The 22458-nt window shown below is 46.4% G+C and overlaps 1 protein-coding gene across 1 annotated transcript in view; it reads left to right on the top strand.

Moving 5' to 3' along the window:
* Positions 1 to 248: 248 nt before the first annotated feature.
* ARHGEF38 (Rho guanine nucleotide exchange factor 38) overlaps positions 249 to 22458 on the top strand; it is a 332434-nt gene continuing 310224 nt past the window's right edge. Inside the window, exon 1 of the mRNA XM_085641412.1 lies at positions 249 to 736. Coding sequence (XP_085497538.1) covers positions 421 to 736 — 316 coding nt within the window. The 5' untranslated portion in view covers positions 249 to 420. The remainder of the gene's footprint in view (positions 737 to 22458) is intronic.

Here is a 22458-nt window from a genome sequence, read left to right as displayed (position 1 = left end):
TGTCCCGAGGGTGCCGCCGCAGGTCTCCGGAAGGGCTGGGCCGGGTAGGTGTGCGCAAGCCATTAGCCCTGCTCATTAGCCCAGGGCCGCGGGCTACTAACAGTTTGGGAAGCAGTGCCACTATGTATGTTCTCAGCTAGCCGCCGCCGCCCTCTTTACCATACAAAAGGGTTGTCACATAACTCCACGTAACAAGCAACAGGCTCCCCGGGCTGCCCCAGCCCCGCGAAGGGGACACCAGACCCCCGGTGTAAGTGAGAGTCCCCGCGGGGCGCTGGTGAGAGCCTCCCCGGAGCAGAGGGCGCGGATGGCTTCACTCTCACCGGGAGAAGTGAAAGGCATCCCCGCAGTGGCTGCCGGAGCTCTCGGGTGACACGGCCCAGGGCAGGGCTCTCAGGTGACAGGTGTAACGATGACTTCATGGGGGTGGAGCCCACGGCCTGCCCAGGTGGCAGCCCGGTAACAGGTGCAGCCTGGCCGGCCGCAGGACAGCGGAGTCAGCTGAGTCGCGGCTCGAGCCTCCCGGGTCAGGGGTCACCGGGCATGGAGGCCGCCGGGAAGGAGCCCCCCGGGGGCAAGAAGAGGACCCTGCCATTCCTGAAGGGCCGACTCTACATGCTGGAGAGGAGGAAGACGGACACCATTGTGGAGAGCGCGGCGCCGGCGGACCCGGGCAGCTCGGGCACCCTGAGGCGGAGCCAGTCTGACCGGACAGAGTACAACCAGAAGTTAAAAGGTACGTGGGAAGCTTGCGCTGCAGGACTGCCCCACTATGACATTTATATTTATAAAAACATACATTGAAAACAGGTCTGCAAACGTATGGGCTTTCTGGTGTCACATATGGTGTCAATCTTGACATATAAAAATGCAACATATGGTAAATGCACATTGGAGCAATATATGACAGATCATAATTAGATAATTAAACTGTCTAACTGTAACAGTAACCTTTGACCTGTGGATTGCAAAAAGTTCGTTTCTGCAGGCGCATTAACCAAATTAGATTTTTTACCGGATAGGGGCGCCTGACCTCAAGTTTATCTACTGTTCTGTGGGGCGAGTGCCCAACTCACTGAACTGTATTGAAAACTTTCCATAGATATCAGGTCTGAGATTCAGTCTAGATGCAGCTGCTGGACGTCGACTTCTGATTTTTAAGGTTTATTTGGTAAAATGTAGAGTTGCCTCGCATCTAGTTCCCCTTAAGCCGAATCAGCCTTAGATAAATAGCGCTAGCCTCTTTAAGCTGGTAGCGGTTCCGAAGTAACATTGCTGTTGCTTCAATCGTAGAATAGATTTTTGTTATTGTAAAAAAAAAACACTAAAGCTGTTTGCGAAAAAATAGACATAATTATTGTTACTCGTGGAACACTGTAACGCCATTACACGCCTGTGGATGTTCTAAAGAACTGCACGTTTGGAACACGGGAAATATGAAATGTGCTTTTGAAAGCTGGACGCCAGCATCAGCTGTTTGAGGTGTACATTGCAAACCCGTGTGCTTCCTACGTTACTTCGCCCTCATGGAATGGCTGGCTGTTAGTGCTCACTGACAGCATTTGCTCAGCATTTTAACTTTCCGAATTAATAAAGGAACAATGAATAGACATTCTAAGGGTTTATTACTTAATGTCTTCACAAGGTAGATCTTTACAGCTTCAAACCCCACTATAGGTAAACAACTACTATGTAAATGTATGCCATAGACATAGGTCATACCTGGTCAGTTATAATAACAATTTAAGTAGGGGGCACCACAAACTTAGGGGCTTATTTACAAGCCCTGTGCGCTGCCGGTGCGTCACTTCTTCCCATATTAAAAGTGGCGTACCAGTGGCGCACTGGGCTTGTATTAGTAAAGTCAGCGGTGATTATTTTCTAAACCTCTAAAGGATGAAAGGCTGAGTTAGCATGCACATTATACATAGATCTTTTCAGCTGGCGCTCAACCTAGCTATTTTACCATGTTGTGTGTGGTTTATTTGTGGAATGTGCACTTTCAAAGCCTCCGTTTGTCACCAGCCTTGCAAGTGTCTTTAATATGGAGACCGGATGTATGTGGCTGGTATACTTACAAATGTCTATCTTTACTCCATATTCATACTGCATTCAGAGAAATATTTACATTGCTCTGGTTTCACTGACAAAGGCTCACTTATATGAAAACAAAGTGAAAGTTCCATGCACATTGTCCATACTCGACTCTTCCATAGACAGTGCCCCATGATGTCTTCTTGAGCCTATCCTGACTGTTCTCTTAATAATGCCATCGGGCGAATTGTATTCCTGCCAACTTACAAAACTCAGATTGAGTAAACTAATTAAACTCTGGAATTCACAGGTGAGGGATGCTGCCAAACTCGCTACAGCTTCTAAGGAAGAAGTTTAATCATGGTTCAGTGTTTGTGCAAACTGGCTATCTTATCTCAAAAAGAGACTGCAAGGTGATAAAAGACAGCAGACCAATATATGCACAAGAGCATGTTTGTTGGTAAACAAGAGGATACCACACACATGGGCAGATCCTCCACCCACCTACCTTATGCAAGTGACTAAAACTAACCAGAAATCTAGAGTGAAATGCCATGACTGACAGCGAAGCTGCACTCCTGAAGTGAACTCCATGACGATGGCAGGGTTTGACGTAAGGACGTTGTTGATGAATTTCCGATTTTGTGGATGCAGGAGAGATCATTCACCAGAGGACCTTACAAATCTCTTTAGAAAGGGTAGAGACAGGAAACATCAGGTTGGATAAATACCAGTTACTTTGTAATTTAATTTTAGCATCCACACTACATTGCTCTCTGTTGGCTTTCCTGTTGGTGGAATGTCGCTTTGCATTTTGCTGGTTTGGAGTGCCCTTTTTTAAAAAAAGCTGTAAGAAGATTTAAAGTAAATTGAAGCAATGGGTGCAACTGAATTAAGGAAAGTGAGAATTTTACATGACAGAGTATTAAGGTCGAAACAGGATCTGGTAACATATCTACAGGGGATACATGCGTCCGAAGTAAGAGGTATATGTGATTCAACCATTACAGGCACCAACGTTTATAAGATACAAGGTGCAAGATGGAATGTGGCCATAAAAGGTTAAGGAACCCCACTAATGGTCAGGCCAGAGGATCAGTAGCTGGGAGCCACAGGCATTAAATTAAGTGGCACAAAAAATAAATAAAGCATATTGGATTGAATGCTGGAAAACACCAATCGAGAGAGTGCAGAAGAATAAAATGTATCAATGAGTGCAGAAGAATAAAATGTATCAATAAAGGTTTTATCATTAGGGTCTGATACACTAAGTTTAAATCTGTCTCCAGCACAAATTGTGATTGGGAGATTATAAAATGGGGATTTTTGGCCTCCTAGAAATCCACTGTAGGTAGGCATAATCGGCATTAGATGATCTATACAAAAGAAAGAAATGGAAGAGAACAAAACATTGGTTAACAAGGATTCATAAGCAATTAGAATGTGGGCCAGAACTGCTTATAACATTGAGAGAATCATAAAATGTAATGTTGACTCTTAAATAACGTTTGTGTAAGCAATCTCAGACCTTCATTTTATAATGTCATAGGACATGGTTGGAATGCCAACAGAAGTGTAACTGGATTCTACACCTAATAAGATTTCAAATGATGCTCAAGGATGAGATTGAGCAAGTACTGAGTGGGGTAGGGGTGCAGGAGAGAGGGAGGAGTGAGATAGATTCTGAAGATGATGTACTAAGTCCAAAGTCTGTCTGATGTTCACAGGGGCGTAGGTTTGGGGGGGCAGGGGCTGGGTTGTTAAACCCGCCTAATAAATGTATTTTCTGATAAATAGTTGGGTACAAGTGCTTTCAGTCTTGTATGATGAGGTGTCTGTCAGATTTCACCAGGAATTTTTAAATACACACAGACAAAAACACACACAGACTCTCCCTCTAGTCCTCAAAAATGCTTATTATTTTACAAATGACTGTGTTTTCTCTTAATTAGTACTCCTACCAATCCGCATTCCTCTCCTTTTTCACGGTCTCTTAGGCCCCTCTGATGAGAGCAGCTTGTCATATAATGTCTTTTAACCGTATATAGCAGCTTGATTGCTGGAAAATCTGAAGCTCACACACCCTCAATTCTACTGACTAAGCTACTCCCCTGGATGTTCATACACTTTTTAAATATCTGTTAGTCTTATAGAATAGGAAACAACATTATATAATATCTGAAGGCTGTGCAGAGAGGATAGTCAAAGTGCCCTGTATTCTGGTGCAAGGGGAGGCCACTTTGCTTATGGCTCGTTAACTAAACATTTGTTACATAAAAACATTAGCCGGTGTAGCTTTAATGATGAAAGATTTGTATCTCTCACATGATCCTCAGCAAGTAGTGTTATGGATACATGATTGAGTACTTGTACACTACATGAATAAACAATTGATCTATGGCCAGTGGAAATTCAAAAAGCTTTATATAGCGCTGGCTAGACCCTGAGGTATCAGGGCGCTTTACATGAGGATCAGCGAGTTACAGGTTACATAATTACATCAATTACAGGATCCAAGTATAGACATAGGAGAAAAACATGAGTTTACACAATAATATGAGTTATTAGTGCATAGCATAGCAAAGACACACGTCTTATGGGGAATGAAAGGTAGAGGGGGAATGGTAAACATGGGTAAGGAATGCAGATAGAGTCAGGCAGACCGGCAAGGGGGAAAAGCAGTCAAAGCAGTCAAAGTGAAAGACAGACAAAACCGACCTGAGTATCGGTGAAAGTATACAAAGGGAGGGGTGTGGGAGACCATGGGGGGGAGTGGACAAGAAGAAAAGGATAATCAGGCGAACAAGGAGCAGACCAGTAGCAAAGAGGATAGGTCGAAACCGCCATTATGGAGGACCCACAGAAGCGTATAGCATTATCCCAAAATGGCGGGATATACAAAGTCAAACAAAAAACTATAAAGGTAGCTGACTCTACGGTTCTATGCAGGGCTGGAAAAGGGGAAGCAGCCAAAGAATCACGGAGGGAGGAGGCAGGGGAGGGAAGGAAACACAACGGGGAGACGGGGAGAACAATGTCCGATGTCTGGTTGGGTAGGTGACGGCCAAGGGGGTGAACCATAGCCAAACTCCTCTATAGTTGCATAGGACAGCTCCACCGGGCATCAGCCAAGGTTGCTCGGGCTCCGCGGTAAGTACAGACAGTTATGGTTTCCGCCCAGGGGGCATCAGCATAGTTCCATCGAAAGCACCGGTCTCGGTGTTACTGGGAAGCTCCGGCCGCTTCGTCCTCTAGCTCGCCCCCAGGTCAAGAGTGGTGACAGGAGAGGTGGAAGGGACAGTTTCAAAGTCTGCAGATCTTCCCCATTTCCAGCAGCAGTAGTGAGTATTGGGTATTTGTGCAGGGTCCCAGTGGTAGGGGGACACTGAGCGCCTCAGGGTCCAAAAGTGTTGCCCCTACCCGGAAAGTGGTAGGCATCCGTTAAAGCCTCCTTGCCTCCACCAGGAACCGGGGTCTCAGAGCACCCAGAGGTCAAAGGGAGAGATCGCTGGCGGCGGCATAGAAAAAGGTTCCCTGGCGGTGGATAGTATAAAGTCGCCTCGCTCAGAGGGGTGTTTTACATGCAGAGGGACGGTGCGCAGCCGCTGCAAAATGTCAACGTACATCCCAACCGCGGGCTCGGTCTCCGATATAGGCCCGGTCTCTGGGGACGACACAGGTCGGGCCCCTCCCCTTCCACCCACACCCGTACCTCAGAAGTGGCGCAGGTAAACGAATTTCACAATGCAGAGTTTTCTCCCCAGGGGGCCAGCCGGCAAGTCAACGTTTAGAGATGCAGGCCGGGGGTCAAATGCAACATCTGGGTGGGGGGGCCGCTGTCAGATGGTTAAACGGAGGTCGGCTGCATCGCGGAGCACTTCTTTCGGCCATCGGGCGCGGTCTCACAGCTCCCTGGGTGCCATCTAGGCATATTCAGGGGCAGGGACATCACGGCTCATTTCTCTGCGATGCAAGATCGGTGAAGGGCGATTTTGAGTCTCAGGTGATCCGCCTGCATTCCGGTTGGGAAATCGTTGTTTTGGGTGGGATTAAAGTGCGGTGGAACGCCGCTCAGGAAGCTGGTGTCGGGTTCACCCCGGAGCTTCAGCTCCGAGCGGCCATCATAGTGACTCCTCCTAACTTCTGCCTGCCTTGTAGCTAGTTTGCCACCCTGTAAAAGCGCAGTTGTAACAGTATTTCCAGGAGACAGTTGATAATAGGAGTGCAGGGAAAGAGGTTTGCCCATGGGGGAAAATATTTTCAGCAGGAAGAATAAAGTAAAATCTGTAAAATGCATTTGCATCACATATCCATATTAGAAAGTTTCCACCATTTTGAACTTCCACGGCATAAATGTTAGGCCTATGACTGCAGATGCAAATCTACACCTGGCTTAGAATTCCAGGAGTAACTTTGGGGTTTATTTGGAATACTATAACATTTAGGAATTTGCTCCAAACCTGGATTTAATACAGAGGTTGAAATATCCAGCTTTACCTCGCCAGGCTTGGCAAACTGGGCCAAGAGAGACCAAATGTGACATTGCACTGCACAGCCACCCAGAATTTTTTTTTATTATGAGGTAACCCCTTATTCCTGAAGCAAACATTCACATGTAAATATTGGTGAAGAGTTGCAGCCTAGCACATACCGAAAATGTTTTTAATGTAATAGTGTCGCCTCGACCTGGAGCTCTCTTGCGTAAGACATTGGGGTTGTGTCCAGAGTTCTGGATTCAAGTCCACCTCGCATGACTCTCACACGCGCCTTGTGCTCTGCACCATCCAGTGAATTCATTTGCTTGACCTACCATGCCTGTGGTGAGGCAGCATACAAAAATCGAAGAAATTAAAAGAAAACCAGCCATTTTCATTTTTCCCAGAGTTCTCAGGTTGCTGCTGTCAGGTGTAGCCTTGCTTCATAGTTCACGTCAGTTTACATTCTGTGCATGGTGGTCTGAATGACAGCTGAAAGGAACTCAAGGAAATTAATATGTTCTCTCCTTACTGATTTTTACCAAACTTACATGTCCCCTTCACGCTCTGTAAAATGCAATTAGGCGCCCCTTTCCCATAAGGAAGTGTCTGTTGCAGTTGGATATAATCAGACTGAAGAAGAGACCTAGGAAGTCTCAAATGCTAGCAACTAAAAATACATTATTCGAATACAGGCGCCATCTTTATTAGAGCACGCGCTGTTTTGTTGCTTCATTTTAACCATGCCGTTCTGGTTCATGCAGTTTTATCCTTACCAATGTAACATCTACTCGACGAGCACTGCGATGCAGGGCTTTTAGAGGGCCACCTACCTCAAGGGCCTAACTTTGGTAGGTTTTAAAATCCTGCCTAATTCATGGTCCTGCCTGGCCCTTGAGCACGGGCAGGTTTCATTCTTTCTTTACTGAATTAAGGTTGGAGCATTGCTGGATTTTCTAATAGGAATAACCAACCAACGAAAAGAGGGAGGCCCCAGCTCTCTCTGCAATTAAAAATCAATTAACACCCTCTATCAGTTATACTATAGGCAGTACTTAATTATTATTATTTTTAAATATAGGTGCCGGGCTCTTGTCAGGAGGCCACTGCAGCTTACCCCTGCCAGTGCTCCTAATGACAGTACTAACACAACTACTGCCATCACACGCCTACAAGTGTGACAGTGGAGCCTATTCCAGGCCCCCAAAGCTATTAGAATGGCTTGGGCGGCAGGTACCAGCCATTTTTAATGTATAGTGAATTAATAAACAACTGTAGCTGTGCTAATCTCTAAATCAAACAGCATCACCATGTGGCAGACTGTCATATGTATCGGCGCCGAGCACCAGGAAACCACCGGCACAAATTAAGCGCTGATTATTGGTATTTAATTATCGTTGGTGGGTGTGGCTTCGGAGTTCAGATGGCCATGAGGACATCTGGATGTATTTGGATCACCACTTCAATATTCTGTGCCTTAATTCAGTCGCCCTAGTTGAATAAGCATGTTAAAAGTGGTCATTTACGTGATACACGTTGTGGACTGAACTGTTTCTTTGTGCTAATTTTAGGTGTTAATCAACAAAAAATGCCAATCATTTTACTGCTCTCAGCAGAATACAAGTTTGGGTTTTTTAATTAATCGATTTAAACGTATGCCCCGTGCGACCTCATTTTCCAGGATGGGATTGGAACCTGAGACCTGTTACCCGTGCATCCCTGCAACAAATGCAAGAACACATTCAGCTATCTTGCTAGGATTGCAGCCTTTGGACTGTAGAAGGCGCACTGCTCTTCTTTAGGGTCATAAACCATCTGAGTTATCTTACTAGTATCGGAAGCGGAGGGTTACTGGATAACCACAGGTCACCACTGCAGGTGTCTTAGCCTTTTGACATACCGTATCCGATAACACACCTGGACAGCAAAGTTAGCTGTTAAAATAGGCCATTGGGTTAAAGTTTGTAGAACGGAAATCTGCAACCAACTCGAAGGTCGAAGGTCACAGGTCCAAACGTTGTGCTGTGACTGACTCAGGTTTTCGTTCTTTTAAGGTTAATAAAATGAGTACTACTGTGCTGAGTAACAACATCGAGGGCACAGGATGTGGTCTGACGGTTAGACTGCCTACTTTGGTGCTGGGAACCAAGGTTCGAGCCTCGGGGTCACGTCCACATCCTGTGATTCTGGGCAAATCACTTAATCTCCCCGTGCCTACCAAAAAACGTAACCGGTGCTCATGTAAAGCGCTCCAATACCTTCGGGTCGAGTTCGCGCTATATAAATCTGCAATAAAAAAAAAGATATCTGCTATTTCCAGTATTACTAAGACAGAAACAATTACAAGTGTGTGTTTGTGTCTATACATATATGTATTGTACTGTTTGTGGAAAGCAGTATGTGGCTTTCGCTGGGGCAGAGTGTACAGTCCAGATTCTATTTTAAATATGGTGGTTCCCCTAAACACACCCAGGTTTAGCCTCAGCTTTGGTCATTAAAGTTGGGCTAGGGAAGCGTGGCCTATCAAGTCACGCAGTCGCTCCGCCCCCTCCTTCGCAGCCATCATTTGCAGCATCCAATCAACATTTTACACTTCTTTTTAAAGTGAACCACAGACTGGCGGGCCGAGAAGTATTCACCAATTTTTCAAATGAGTGAGCTGAAGGGGACACTTCATGTTATTTATTTATTTTTTTTTTTAAATAAAGAAAATACCATTTTCATGCTACGATAGTCCAGATGTCTTTAGATCAAACATTTCAATTCAGAGTTCAAGTAGGTCCAACACCCGCATGCCACAGGAGAGATACTCGTTGGACCTTTGAATGGTTATGAGTTGTTCGGTAGGAAGATACCCCTTATAGGAGGGGCAATGAGGGCGGTGATATGGACATGGTTCGGTGACGCAGGACAGAGTAGGGCCGGCCGAGGGCCAGGGTGTATGGGGCAGGATTTCAATTACACTGGAGTAATCAGTGTAACTTCAGTAATTCTGCGGTACTCTTTGCTGCAGAATTACCGATTATAACGTGATTATGCCCACTCGCATAATTAAGAGTAATTTGGGGGTAAAATCCTACCACAAGAGCACATTCAGCGAGTTCGAGCTCCTGTTCGAGCTGCTGTTCATGTTTTGTTGCACTTAGCACTATTTTCTTAGCTCAAAATGCATCCTCTCATCCATTTTGGACACAAGGGTTCATTTTGAGCTCAGAAACTAGAGCTAAATCCTGGGAGTAAGTTAGGGGGAAATCCTACCCCAAGTGCAAATTTAGCGAGTGCGAGAAAAAAAGAAAATAGCACATAATTCAGTGTAATCTCGCAGAATGTTTGGGTAATTTCACGTGATTATTCAACACCGAATTATGTAAATTGCGCCCACCCCTAATAGTGTACTGGCTGTCCCGTGTTCTAAGATTTGTTCACTTGTAAAGAGCTGTATGTCCTTCTTGTACCTTGCATATTATAGAATTGCTAAAGTCCTAATTATGGGTGCCATAAATATGTTTAATAAGTAACTTGATGCTTTGCAAATTTTAGCTGTACCCTCTTGACCAGAAGGATATATTTTTAATCAGGTTTTTAAAAAACATGTTTGCCTGGCACTAATAGGTGACTATTAGACCTCTATCTTAAAAGGTCAGACCGTTGGTAATGGTTACTTACTTACTTGAGCTTCCTAGGTCAAACCCAGCACTTCTTAGGTCACACCCCCAAATATTGTTTTGTGGTACATTAGGACCGATTACTGTAGTTCATTTCACTTTTGGCTTGACCAAAATGCATAGTACTGTGAGCACAGAAATATGGCCATAATGCACCAGGCATCGGACAGCTTGAGAATCCGAGCATACTGTGGCGTGGGCTGTAAGTCACTTGTGTCTCTAGCAACACAAAAACACAACTGCGCATATGCTGTGGTATCATGTCAGGAAGACACTTAAAACATTTCACAACCACAAGAAACTGCAGAGAAATATTTCCATTTTATGTTTATGACATAGTGTTGAATAAAATCAAGAATGTTCTCATTTTGTTGAGCATGGAAGTCAATTAGGGATGGCCAGGGGTAGCAGCTGCCCTGTTCAACCTCTGGCACTACTTTTGCTACCCCTAGTTTCTCGTGCATGAAAAGAGCAGCATAAACAGAAAGTAAAGGGACTCTCGAGACATTTTTTCTTTCTTTATCTATTTCTACTTCTTGCCATTTAGTCAACTGTCCAACAGCAAACGTAATGCTTTCGATTGACTTATGGTAGAACAGACGGTCAACCATATGATGTCATCGGATGGAGAAAGAGTATGTGATATCACTTCCTCTATCCCTAGCATTTTGGGGAATCAACGTCCTTTTTGCTATGAACCGCAATTACTTTAATTGATCGATTTTTTCTTATTCCTTATTGTTTGTGACCAGTATGTCATTTTATTTGGGCGCTATAAAAAAAACGAGGCTCTTGAGACGTTATTTTAATGTATGATCATTCACCATTCCCAAGATCCTATATAATGTACATTATACATGTAGCGCCGAAGTGCTTGAACTCTGTGGCATGCAAGGAGCGAGTGCTGACTGTACGTCAAGTGTTACCTAGAAAAATAGGTTATGGATTCTATTGCAAATCATTTTCAAACAAGTACTAAGCAGTAGAAATTGTAGGTTGTATGCAATACAGGTGACCTTATGCCTCCCACGTATTTGCATTCTCCTTGGGCAAGTGATTGTGAACTGAACACCAATGTAGAATGCCCACCCGAATGTGGTCTCTTCTGATGCTCTTTATGGAGCCCACGCCACAATAAACAAGGTCCTTATGCAAACACTATGTTGCAGTCTCCTTTGAGGGAGGTGCATAACTTCACTTGCAATCTGTCCAGTTGGCGCTCATCCTCCAGCGCTGAGGTTTCTGCAGCGCGGACGTTTAGTCAACATGGAGGCTGTGGTGCGTGTAAACAGCGTGCGGACGCATGCGCGCGCACCCAGCACGAGGAAGAAGGAAAGGACTGATAATGCGTGGCATGATGTGTGGAATGCTCCTCAATGACTGAAACCCACTCAAATAAGCTGCGAGCGTTGAATTTGCCGCGAAAAAACACTTCGCTGGTGTACATTAATACTTTCACAAAAAAGACCTCAAACAAACCGAAAATATTTTTTTAAAGTATATGTTCGGAAAAACCTATGAGTATGATAAAACTATTATTTACCCTGCCCCCGGGCTCCTGGCATTCATTATATCACTGGCACAATTGGGGCATTGTGCGAGGCCGTAAACCAGGCCAAGGTGGATACTGTACTCCTGTCTCAGCTCCGTAAATCGATAGCACGAGGAATGTATTCACAAAAGGACCCCCACCCCAACGGTATTTTCTAACAGGATCTATTTTTTTTTTCTAAAGAGAAATTGAATCTCTCTAGACAGAGCCGTGCTTTCTTCAAAAGCTGGCCTCACTTAGTCACTTGCAAGTGCATCTTTCATCACACTCACTTCTCTCAGGGAAAATGTTGTGGCTCTTTCAAATAGCAACAAAGGGTTATGAAAAATGTGTCTGAGCCAGAGTGGCATGTCTGCTCTCATGTGCCCAAAACTTCCACCCTTCCTTCCAGGATTCTACTCAGGACCGAGATCTGCGTCAGTGGCTAAGTTGAGGGCGGTGAAACCATCTGACCACCCTCCCCACAAAACACAATTGTGTGAGCGCTGGCAAATCACTACTTTTCCTTACACCTTACCTGCTATATTAAAATGTGGCCATTTACAGCATGGGCACCGTGAGAGGCCAGGTTCGATCACCCTTGACACTGCAGCAGAATGAAGTGAATGTAAACAGGCACGGCCCACACATCCTAATGAAACTTGTTAAAATCCAGGGCCCTCAAAATGACCCTATATTTTGAAGGGTGCATGTCAGAATGATGGCTGTATCCCTTCCTCATTTGAGAGCATAGCAGCTTTTAATGTTGCAGTTCTAGCTAAAGTGTAGCTATCATCAGCAACATTGCAGCAGGTGAAGTGGCACCAAGGCACCAGAGGTTGAGGGGACCACTGCACTGCAAATAGGGCAGTCTTTTAGTATTAAACCGTGGCCTGAAGAGACACATTTTCCTTCTATACATTAGGGTGGATGGGAGTGGTGGTTGGTGACCGGCAAAAATGGTGAGGCAACAGTTGTATATAGTTCACACCCATGATGTTAATCAACACATTACATTCATACATTCATGCATATAATCATTTATACAACGTCATAAACAGGATACAAAAATACATACAAATAAAGAAACACTTAAAAAATTAAAAAAGAAAAGAAACTTACCTTAGCCTTCAGCACGTCCAGTCCCCGGCTCCAGCTTCCTCTGAATGCGAGGTCCCACAGCTCCCGCAGGTTCTTAGCCAATGCAGACACTGCTCTCATGCTGTTAAGCAGCACGAGTGAAGCATCTGGTTTGGCTGGAGCAGGCTGCCTCAGCACTCCAAAGAGCACCAAAGGTTTGTGCTTGCTCTACAAACCAGCTGTCTAAGACAACCGGGTTAGAGAGTTTGAATTGCACATGTCGGTTTGGCCGTAGCAAGGTTAGCCAGTCAAACCAACATGTGCAGTTAATACTGAAGGCAAAAGACACACAATTGATGGACGGAATGTAGAGCAAATCAAAGCATTCACCCCCAGGCAAGAGATCTGGGTTAAATCTATCATTCATCACACAAGCATCCTTCCTAATGGCGGAGTCTAAACTGGGGTGGCATGGTGAGCAAAAGAACGATGGATTTAACCCAGATCTCTTGACTGGGGGTGAATGTATGGTTCATTCAGCATTCCATCCATCATTTGTTTGCGTAGCACTTTTCACCCTAAGTGGGATGGTTATACCCAGACGTGGGTCCCGTGCTCACTGTGCCACTGGATTCAAGCTAGCCTGGCTAATGAAGAGTAATACCCAGAAACCGGTCCTAGGATGCTTGTGTGTGGTCCAGGGAGGACCTGGCATGGCAGTTCGGTCTGGACTGTTCCCATGAGGCACAGGATCAAGACTGATTTGCCTATGGCTGGGTCTAAACTGGGGTGGCATGCTGAGCAAAAGAACGATGAATTTAACCCAGATCTCTTGACTGAGGGTGAATGTATGATTTATTCAGCATTCCGTCCATCATTTGTTTGCGTGGTTAATACTGAAGGGGCCACTCTTCATTGCAGTCAGCAGCAATGACGCACTGGCCGTGCCCTGCCCTTTCCGTTCGGCAGAAAGCTGGAAAAATAAAATGGTACTAAAATACTTTTATTCCCATTTTATTTTCCAACTTTCTGCGTAGCAATGTGGCGGGGGGTTGTGGTGCTTCTACGCTCAATTGGAGGAACCGCCGTTGGTTGATGGTGCCCCTGCTACACCAGTGGAACACAGTGGCTATTGGATGGAACAACGAGTTATCTGATGTTTATAGAACTAAAGCAAACCCAGAGGCCACAAGTGACCATCCCTGGCCTCCACTTCCTACAGCTGTTTCACAGTGGATTCTGTAGGGGTATGCGCATGGGGCCAATGCCCAGCATGCAAAGCACAGCTCCAAACCATCAGCACCTACAACCTGTGGGGATGCCTCTTCATTCAAGTAATGTTCTTGGTGCCAAAGGACAAATCATTTGGAATAGGTCCCATAGATATCTGCCCTTATAGTTCTTAAAACCTTCAGTGGTTGAGTGCAGAAAAGGAAGAAATACATTTGGAAGTAAACCAACAGGAAGGTTGATCTCCTCAAGCAAACAAACAGCATGAACTCCTATTGACAAAGTAAACAGGGACGCACTCCTCTTGATGGGTGGATGGGAAGCCAGCACCTACAAGGGGAAAGCTGAGAAGCAGCAAGAGGCAGAATAGGGCTCTCCTGAGCCTCCAACGTTGCCAGCTCTGCCTCCTGTTGTTCGGAAGGTGACCAGATGTCCAGGATTTACCCGGACAATCCCGGTTTTCAGGAGTGTCCCGGCATGCCGACATTATTCTTAATTTTAAATACATGTCCTGATTGTTGATACAAAATTCACAGGCACCTCTAAAGCCTGAAGGAATCTGTTAAATGTACCTGTTTCTTTCAAACAGCACAGGGGGAAGTTGGCTGCATGCTCACAGCAGAAGAGAGACAGAGTGTGCAGAAGAGGGTATGGGGCCCAGGTTGGAAGTCCGGTCATAGGTAATGTTATGTGAAAGTAGCCTTGTAAATGTATGTCTCTGTATAGGCTCAGGACCTTCACTCCGAGCCCTCCTCCCAGAAATATATTGGTTATAGTTAGGACCTAGTTTCTATAAGAAAAGTGTTTTTGTTTTGCTAATAACCTTGACACCATTTGATGAATCCTCCCGAAATTTTCAAAACTAGTTTGCCATTCTTTTCAGCTGCTATTTGGAAAGTTTCAGGGTGATTTGTAAAGCGGAGGCTGAGAAAAAGAGGGGGTCCCAGAATTAGTTTTTTCCCATGCAATTTTCCATAGATATTTTAGACAGGACTACTGCCCAAACTGCTGAACAGAATTACACTAAATTTGGCGGAAAGCTAGATTTTGGTCCAGAAAGAGTGTTTTTTGTAATTTGGTGGAAATCTGTTCAGTTGTTTTCGAGTTATTAAAGAAAAGGGATTTATATCTGATTGGCTGCCACCACTTCAACCAGGAAGTAGTGGCAGCCATCTCAGGACTCGGCCCTAGACCTAAGAAAAAAGGCAGAAAAAACCCCACAATGGGGCAGGGTAGGAATCCCCTGAACCCCTAAGCCTGGTGGTGAGTTTCCACAGGGACCTTGCTTGGAGACAAAAACATTTTTGCTGTGAATTCATGAAGGATCCGTAGCAAAAAAACAAAAAACAAGCATGGTCTCCCGCACTTAATTTTGTATGTCCCCCCGGGTGAGCCAGGTGCCGGGAGAGACAATATGTATATTTCGGGGTGCGTGAGGCCCCCTCCCCAGGCCGATTTCAGCCCAGAGAACCCTATCCTCCGGGCCCGACTGAGTTTGAGAAAGAGGAGGGGGTACACGCAGCTATCCTCCCAGGGTGGATTTCGGTCCCGGGGCCCCATCCTCTATGGCCCAGTCTTTTAAAAAAGTGACAGAGGGGCACGTGGACCCATCCCCTAGGCCCCAGCCAGCTTCAAAATGAGGCAGGGAGCCATGCGGGCCCCCTCTCCGGGTCGATTTTGGCCCAGAGAACCCTATTCTCCGGGCCCGACTGAGTTTGAGAAAGAGGAGGGGGTACACGCAGCTACCCTCCCAGGGTGGATTTCGGTCCCGGGGCCCCATCCTCCATGGCCCAGTCTTTTTAAAAAAGTGGCAGAGGGGCACGTGGACCCATCCCCTAGGCCCCAGCCAGATTCAAAATGGGGCAGGGAGCCATGCGGGACCCCTCTCTGGGTCGAATTTGGCCCCAGGGACCCCATTTCCTGGCTGCAACTACAAAGGGGAGGGGGCCCGTGTGGTCCCCCTCCCTGAGCCATTAATAGCCTTGGGGACTCCATCTCCCAGGGCCAGCTCAGGCTATCGCCCCAGGGAGCCCACTCCTGTTTATATAGCAAGTTCCGATGTTTGTTCTCACTTGGCGGGAGCAATTTCAAAACTGCTGCCAAGCGGGAGCAAACCCAACGGGTGAGAACATGAGAAATGATTCCACCTGCTGGGAGCTGACTTTTCATCTGTTTGCCTGCCTGCACTGAAGCGGGCAAGGAAAAGGATGAAAAGATTGCTTGTGCCAGCAGGGAGCAGCATTTTTAGCTGCTCCCTGCGGGCGGGAGCTGTGCCGGCTCCCGCTGGAGGCGGGGAGCCAGGTGGGGCCACCGGGGCTTTGGAGCTATCTCCGTGACGCCCAATTATAGTGTTGTTGGTGCCCTAGGTGGACACCAGGGCACCCACCCTTTGTTGGCTGGGCCCTGGGTGATGGGGTAGCTGGGGCTGAAAATGGCCCGGGGAGAGAGGCTCCGCACCTCCCTCCCCCTATTCCAATACGACTGGGCCCTGAGGGAATGGGGTACCTGGCCCGATATCGGCCCAGGGAGGGGGGCTGTGTCCCCCCTTCCCACTTCTTGCAATATGGCCTGACTGCGGGGGATGCGGTCCCTGGGGCCAAAACCGCCCGGGAGTGGGGCCGCATGCCCCCCTCTCTGTAAATATCGTTGTGAGCCCCGGAAATGGGCACCCTGGGGCAAAAAAGCAGCCCAAGAGGGGGCCATGTGCACCTCCTTACCCCACAAAATGTGCCGGGCCCCGGGGATGGGGTGCCTGGGGCCGAAATCAGTCCGGGAAGGGGGCTGCATGCCCCCCGCCCCATTGAATATGATGCCGGTCCCTGGGTAATGCGGTCCCCAGAGCTGAAATCTGCCTGATGAGGAGGAGCTGTGTGCCCCCCCCCCCTAAAATATGTTGCCTAGCCCCGGGGATGAAGTTCCCATGGCCAAAAGCGGCCTGAGGAGGGAGAACCTTTGCCCCACTCCCCCTAAAAAATGCACTAGGTCCCTTATGTTAAAGAAACGATTGAAATTCACTGAAAATGTGTCATAGAGTGGTATGTGATAGCGTACAGTGGAATGGAGTAGCGTACAGTAGGGTGGTGCAAAGTGGAGGGGAGTGGTGTAGAATGAAGTTGTATAGAGTGGAATCGCGTAGAACAGAGTGGAGTAACATAGAGTGGAGTGGTGTAGGGTGGAGTGGTATAGCGTGGAGAAAAGTGGTGCAGAGTGGAGTGGCATAGAGTGGAATGGAGTTGTGTAGAGTGGCATAGAGTGGAATGCCATAGAGTGGCATAGAATAGCATAGAGCTGCATTGAGTAGAGTAGTGTTCATTAGAGTGGAGTGGAATGGCTTAGAGTAGAGTTCTGTAGAGTTACCTGGAGTGGCATGGAGTAGAGGGCATGGAGTGGAGTAGGTTATTGTAGAGTGGCATAGAGTAGAGTGGTGTGGAGTAGCACAGAGTGGCGTAGAGTGGAATGGTATAGAGTAGAGTGGCATAGAAGAAAGTGACGTGGTGTAGAGTGGAGTGATGTGGAGTAGAGTGAAGTAGAGTGGAGTAGGGTAGAGTTGCAAAGAGTAGAATGGCATAAAGTACCCTGGAGTGGTATTCAGTAGAGAAGCATAGAGTGGAGCGGCAGAGACCAGAGTGGTATAAAGTAGAGTGGCCTAGAGCAGAGTTGAGTGGCGTAGAGTAGAGTGGTGTAGAGTAGCATAGAGTGGAGTGAGTTGAGGGGGGTGGAGTGGAGTAAAGTGGCATAGAGCGGAGTGGAGTAGACTTCTGTAGAGTAGAGTGGCATGGAATAGCATATAATGGCATAGAGTGGAATATAGTGGTGTAGAGTAGAGTTGCGCAAAGTGAAGTGGAGTAGAGTGGGGCAGAGTGAAGTGGTGTAGAGTGGAGTGGCGTAAAGTAGAGTGGAGTGGCATAGAGAAGTGTGGTGTGGAGTAAAATTGAATGGTGTAGAGTGGAGTGATGTGGAGTAGAGTGGTGTAGAGCGGTGTAGAGTGGAGTAGAGTAGAGTAGAGTGGCATAGAATACTGTGGAGTGGTGTAGACTAGAGTGGTGTAGAGTAGAGTGGCATATAGAAGAGTTGTGTGGCATAGAGTGGAGTGGCGTAAAGGAGCGTGGAGTGGCATAGAGTAGAGTGGAGTAGACTGACATGAAGTAGAGTGGCATGGAGTGGCATATAATGACATAGAGTGGAATGGAGTAGCATAGAGTAGAGTGGTGCAAGGAGCAGCGGAGTGGTGTAGAGTGAAGTGGTGTAGAATGGAGTGGCGTGGAGTAGAGTGGAGTGGAGTGGCGTAGAGTGGAGTGACATAGGGTGGAGTGGCGTAGAGTGGCATAAAGTAAAGTGGCATGGAGTAGAGTGGCATAGAGTGCCAAGGAGTGACCTAGAGTAGAATGGAGTGGAGTGCAGTGGCGTAGAGTGCTGTTGAGTGGCATGCCGTGGTGCAAAGTGGCCTGACATAGAGTAGAGTGGCTTAGAGTGGAGTGGCCTAGAGTGGAGCGTCATAGAGTGCCATAGGGAGGTGTAAAGCGGTGAAGATTAGAGTGGCATAGAGTGCGGTGGGGTGGCGTAAAACAGAGTGGCGTAGAGTCTTGTGGAGTGGCATAGAGTAGAATGGCACTGAGTAGAGTGGGGATGTGTAGAGGAGAGTGGCATAGAGTTGCATGGATTGGCATAGATTGGAGTGGCCTTGAGCAGAGTGGACTAGAATGGCATAGAGTAGATTGGCGTAGAGTGGACATGGAGTTGTGTAGTATGAAATGGAGTGACTAAGAGTGAAATGGCATAGAATAGAGTGGCATAGAGTAGAATGTAGTAGAGTAGAGTGGCATGGCGTAGAGTGGAGTGGAGTGGAGTGTAGTAGAGTGGAGTGGCATAGAGAAGAATGGAGTGATGTAGAGTGGTGTAGACTTCTATAGAATGTAATGTCGTAGAGTGGAGTGGCATTGAGTACCGTAGAGTTGCATAGAGTAGTTTAGAGTAGAGTGGAGTGGAATGGCTTGGAGTAGAGTGGTGTAGAATGGCATGGAGTAGAGGGGCGTGGAGTGGAACAGAGTCGCGTAGAGTGACGTAATGAATAACGGCTTGGTGTGGCATACAGTTGAATAGAGTGGCGCAGAAATACAGTAAGGTGGAATGCCATAGAGTGTAGTGGCAGACAGGGGAGTAACATGGATTAGAGTGACATAGAGTAGTTTAACGTGAAGTAGAGTAGCGTGGCGTGGAGTAAAGGGGTAGAGAGTGGAGTGGAGTAGACTTCAGTAGAGTAGAGTGGCATGATGTAGCATAAAATGGCGTTGAGTGGAATGAGGTGGCATACAGTAGAGTGGCGCAAAGTGGAGTTGTCTGGCTTTGAGTGAAGTGGTGTAGACTGGAGTAGCATAGAGTATAGAGTAGAGTGGCATAAGTTCGAATGGCATAAAGTGGAGTGGTGTAGAGTGGAGTAGAGTTGTGTGGAGTAGAGTAGAGTGGCATAGCGTGCTGTGGAGTGGCATAGAGTGCAGTTGGCATATAGTGGCATAGAGTAGAGTTGAGTTGTGTAGAGTTGAGTAGAGTGATGTAGAGTAGAGTGGCATAGAGAAGAGTGGCAAAGTGTAGAGTGGAGTAGACTGACGTGGAGTAGAGTGGCTTGGAGTGGCATAATGGCATAAAGTGGAAGGAGTGGCATAGAGCGGAGTGAGGCAAAGTGGAGTGGCGGGCATAGAGTGAAGTGGTGTAGTGTGGAGTGGTGCAGAGGAGAGTAGAGTGACGTACAGTGGAGTGGCATAGTGTGGAGTGGTGATGAGTGCTGTGGAGTCATGTAGAGTACAGTGGCATAAAGTAGAGTGCCGTGGAGTGACCTGGCGTAGAGTGGAGTGTCGTGGAGTGGCATAGAGTGCCATGGAGTGGCATGCATCAGCACAGAGTGGCATGGCATAGAGTAGCATGGCATAGAGTGAAGAGGTGTAGAGTGGGGTGGTGTGGCTTAGAATGGAGTGGAGTAGAGTGCAGTGGAGTGGCGTAAAGCAAAGTGGCATAGAGTCCTGTGGAGTGGCATAGAGTAGAATGGAACTGAGTAGAGTGGGGAGGTGTAGAGGAGAGTGACAGAGTTGCATGGATTGGCATAGATTGGAGTAGCCTCGAGCAGAGTGGATTAGAGCGGCATAGAGTAGATTGGCGTGACGTGGAGTGGTTTAGAATGGAATGGAATGGCGAAGAGTGAAGTGGCATAGAATAGAGTAGCATAGATTAGAGTGGCATAGAATGGTGTAGAATGAAGTGGTGTAGAGTACAGAGGCGTGAAGTGGAGTAGAGCGGTGTGTAGTGGCATAGAGTTGAGTGGCATGCAGACGAGTAGCGCAGAGTAGAGCAGAGTAGAGTTGTACATTTGTGAGTGTAAGTAACTTAAACAAGGTACCCAACTTAAATTCAACGCAAAGGTATGATGCATAGAGGAGATGAATGGTTGAAATGCAACAAAACTATGCATCCAGCAGCAAGCATCATGAAGACGTAAATGTGTTGTTAGTGTCCAACCCACATAAAATTTTGTTTTATGTGAGTTGTGAAAGTACGGTAAAAGATTCTGACATAGATAAACAATGTCCAAAAACGGCGCTTGAAAAAAGAACAAATGGAGAAAGCAGCACGAGAATTTGAAATACAGGAAGTGTCCTGAAATGATCATGGGTACTCTGATAAGCAATATAAATATATAAAAAAAATTATATAAAAAGTGCATCGGTTAAAGAAATAGTATCTGAATCACAGTGCGACCAGTGAACGGACACTAATTAAGATGAATCAATCTGTGCTTGGGCCATGCTCCACACACTCTGCAGACAGTAAATGTCAGTTAGCAAGACCTAAAAATGAGGCAGGGGGGGCATTATTTGTTCACAGGTCAATCACTGGGTGATTACATTACAGAAGTAGCTGCTCTCTGAACACAAGAACTTTGGCATCGCCCTTAACTTAGCTCCATTGCGCTAGTGCCAATTTAGTTAATGGTGTGGCGGATGGGGTTGTTGGTGCTTGGCATCAAGGAGTGAGAGGGAAATGCGAGGGAGGGGTGTAATTGGGAGTTAAAAATGGCATCTTCTGCTAGTAAAATGATTAAAAGCAGTTTTATCTGAATCATTGGAACCAAGTGAGAGGGAATTTCTGTTTGCAGGACCTTAATGGAGAGAACTCTGTGCTCCCCTCTGAAGAATGTCGCCCTAGGCCCAGCTCGCCTATGCCAAAAGACGTTCCTTCCTCAGAGAATGAGTTGTGCTGTGAGATGGAGAAGAATGAGGGGCAGAGAAGGCAGAAAAAGCCGGGTGATAGATGGAACTCCATCAATAAGAGTTGTTACTCATTACGTATATCAATTTTTAGGTCGCGCATTCGAGACCTCTTGTATATACTTTAGTATATACTAATTATATACTTATATGTGTATGTACTTTGTGGGCTCTGGAGATCAGCCCTAGGACTGGTCTCCTTCCTCTTAGGGACTTTTTTTCTCTTCAACTGCCTCTATTTAACTGTCTTGATAAAAAATAACCAGCAGAGGTCAGTAAAATACTAGAATTGCTTTCTGCCGAGGGACTTTCCTTTTTAGGTCTCGCCTGAGACAGCGCTTTAGCGCTGCTCTGGCGAGACTTATAGTAAGCGAGTTTTGGAAGTGCAAACGAGTGCTTTCAGGCCTCCGAATACAGTGCATGTGTGCCAGGCGCGCGCACCATTTGGCAGCCTGAAAGCACTCGTTTTACTTTCACTTTCGCGGCTGCACGGCCGCTTTGATGTTTGATCGCGATCACTTTCATTTTATTATTTGTTCAGGACGTATTTTTTCCCTCCCGCCTCACTGCCCTTTTTACATGCCAGCCTCCACTGCTAAAAGTTGCTCTTCGGTGACTCGTTACTGATCAATCAGTCACTCTTGTTTCTTTGACCTTCTGAATAGAGAAGCATTACGCTGAGTGTCAGGAACCCTTTGGAGTCCCATGATATTGAACATTTTAAGCTTAGGCGTGAGTCAAAGAAACTGTTTATACTCTTTAAAATGTTGATGTCTAATGGCAAAGTCAAATAAACACTTTTCCAAATACTCCTTTTTTCTATACTTCCCACTCTCTATTTTTTTCTGCAAATGAAGAAGACTGGAATGTGTGTTGCCTATCGAAGGGTCTAACCTTTGCGTGGTTCCTTGCGGGAGCACTACCCTTTAAATGTAGACATCAAACGTAGCATGTTTTCCTTTGGTGTGAACCGGTTTCTTCTGCCTATTTCTGCCTTTGGCTAAACCCCTTCGGTGAAGGGCTACGTTGCAGTTCATATTCTTTTCCACTGTCTTGAGATCTTATCTCCTTTGAGCACTGCCGACTGGCTATGATTTGTCTTGGCTCTTCCACAAGATCCAAAATTGAAAGCCCTTCAACAAGCTAGCCAGAAATCCCCGAGATACAATAAAAAATTCTTTAAATGT

The sequence above is a fragment of the Triturus cristatus genome, chromosome 2_2, assembly GCF_964204655.1.
Source record: "Triturus cristatus chromosome 2_2, aTriCri1.1, whole genome shotgun sequence".
Lineage (NCBI taxonomy): Eukaryota > Metazoa > Chordata > Amphibia > Caudata > Salamandridae > Triturus > Triturus cristatus.
Note: the sequence above shows the minus strand (reverse complement) of the source record. Positions and strands in the feature narration are given on the sequence as shown.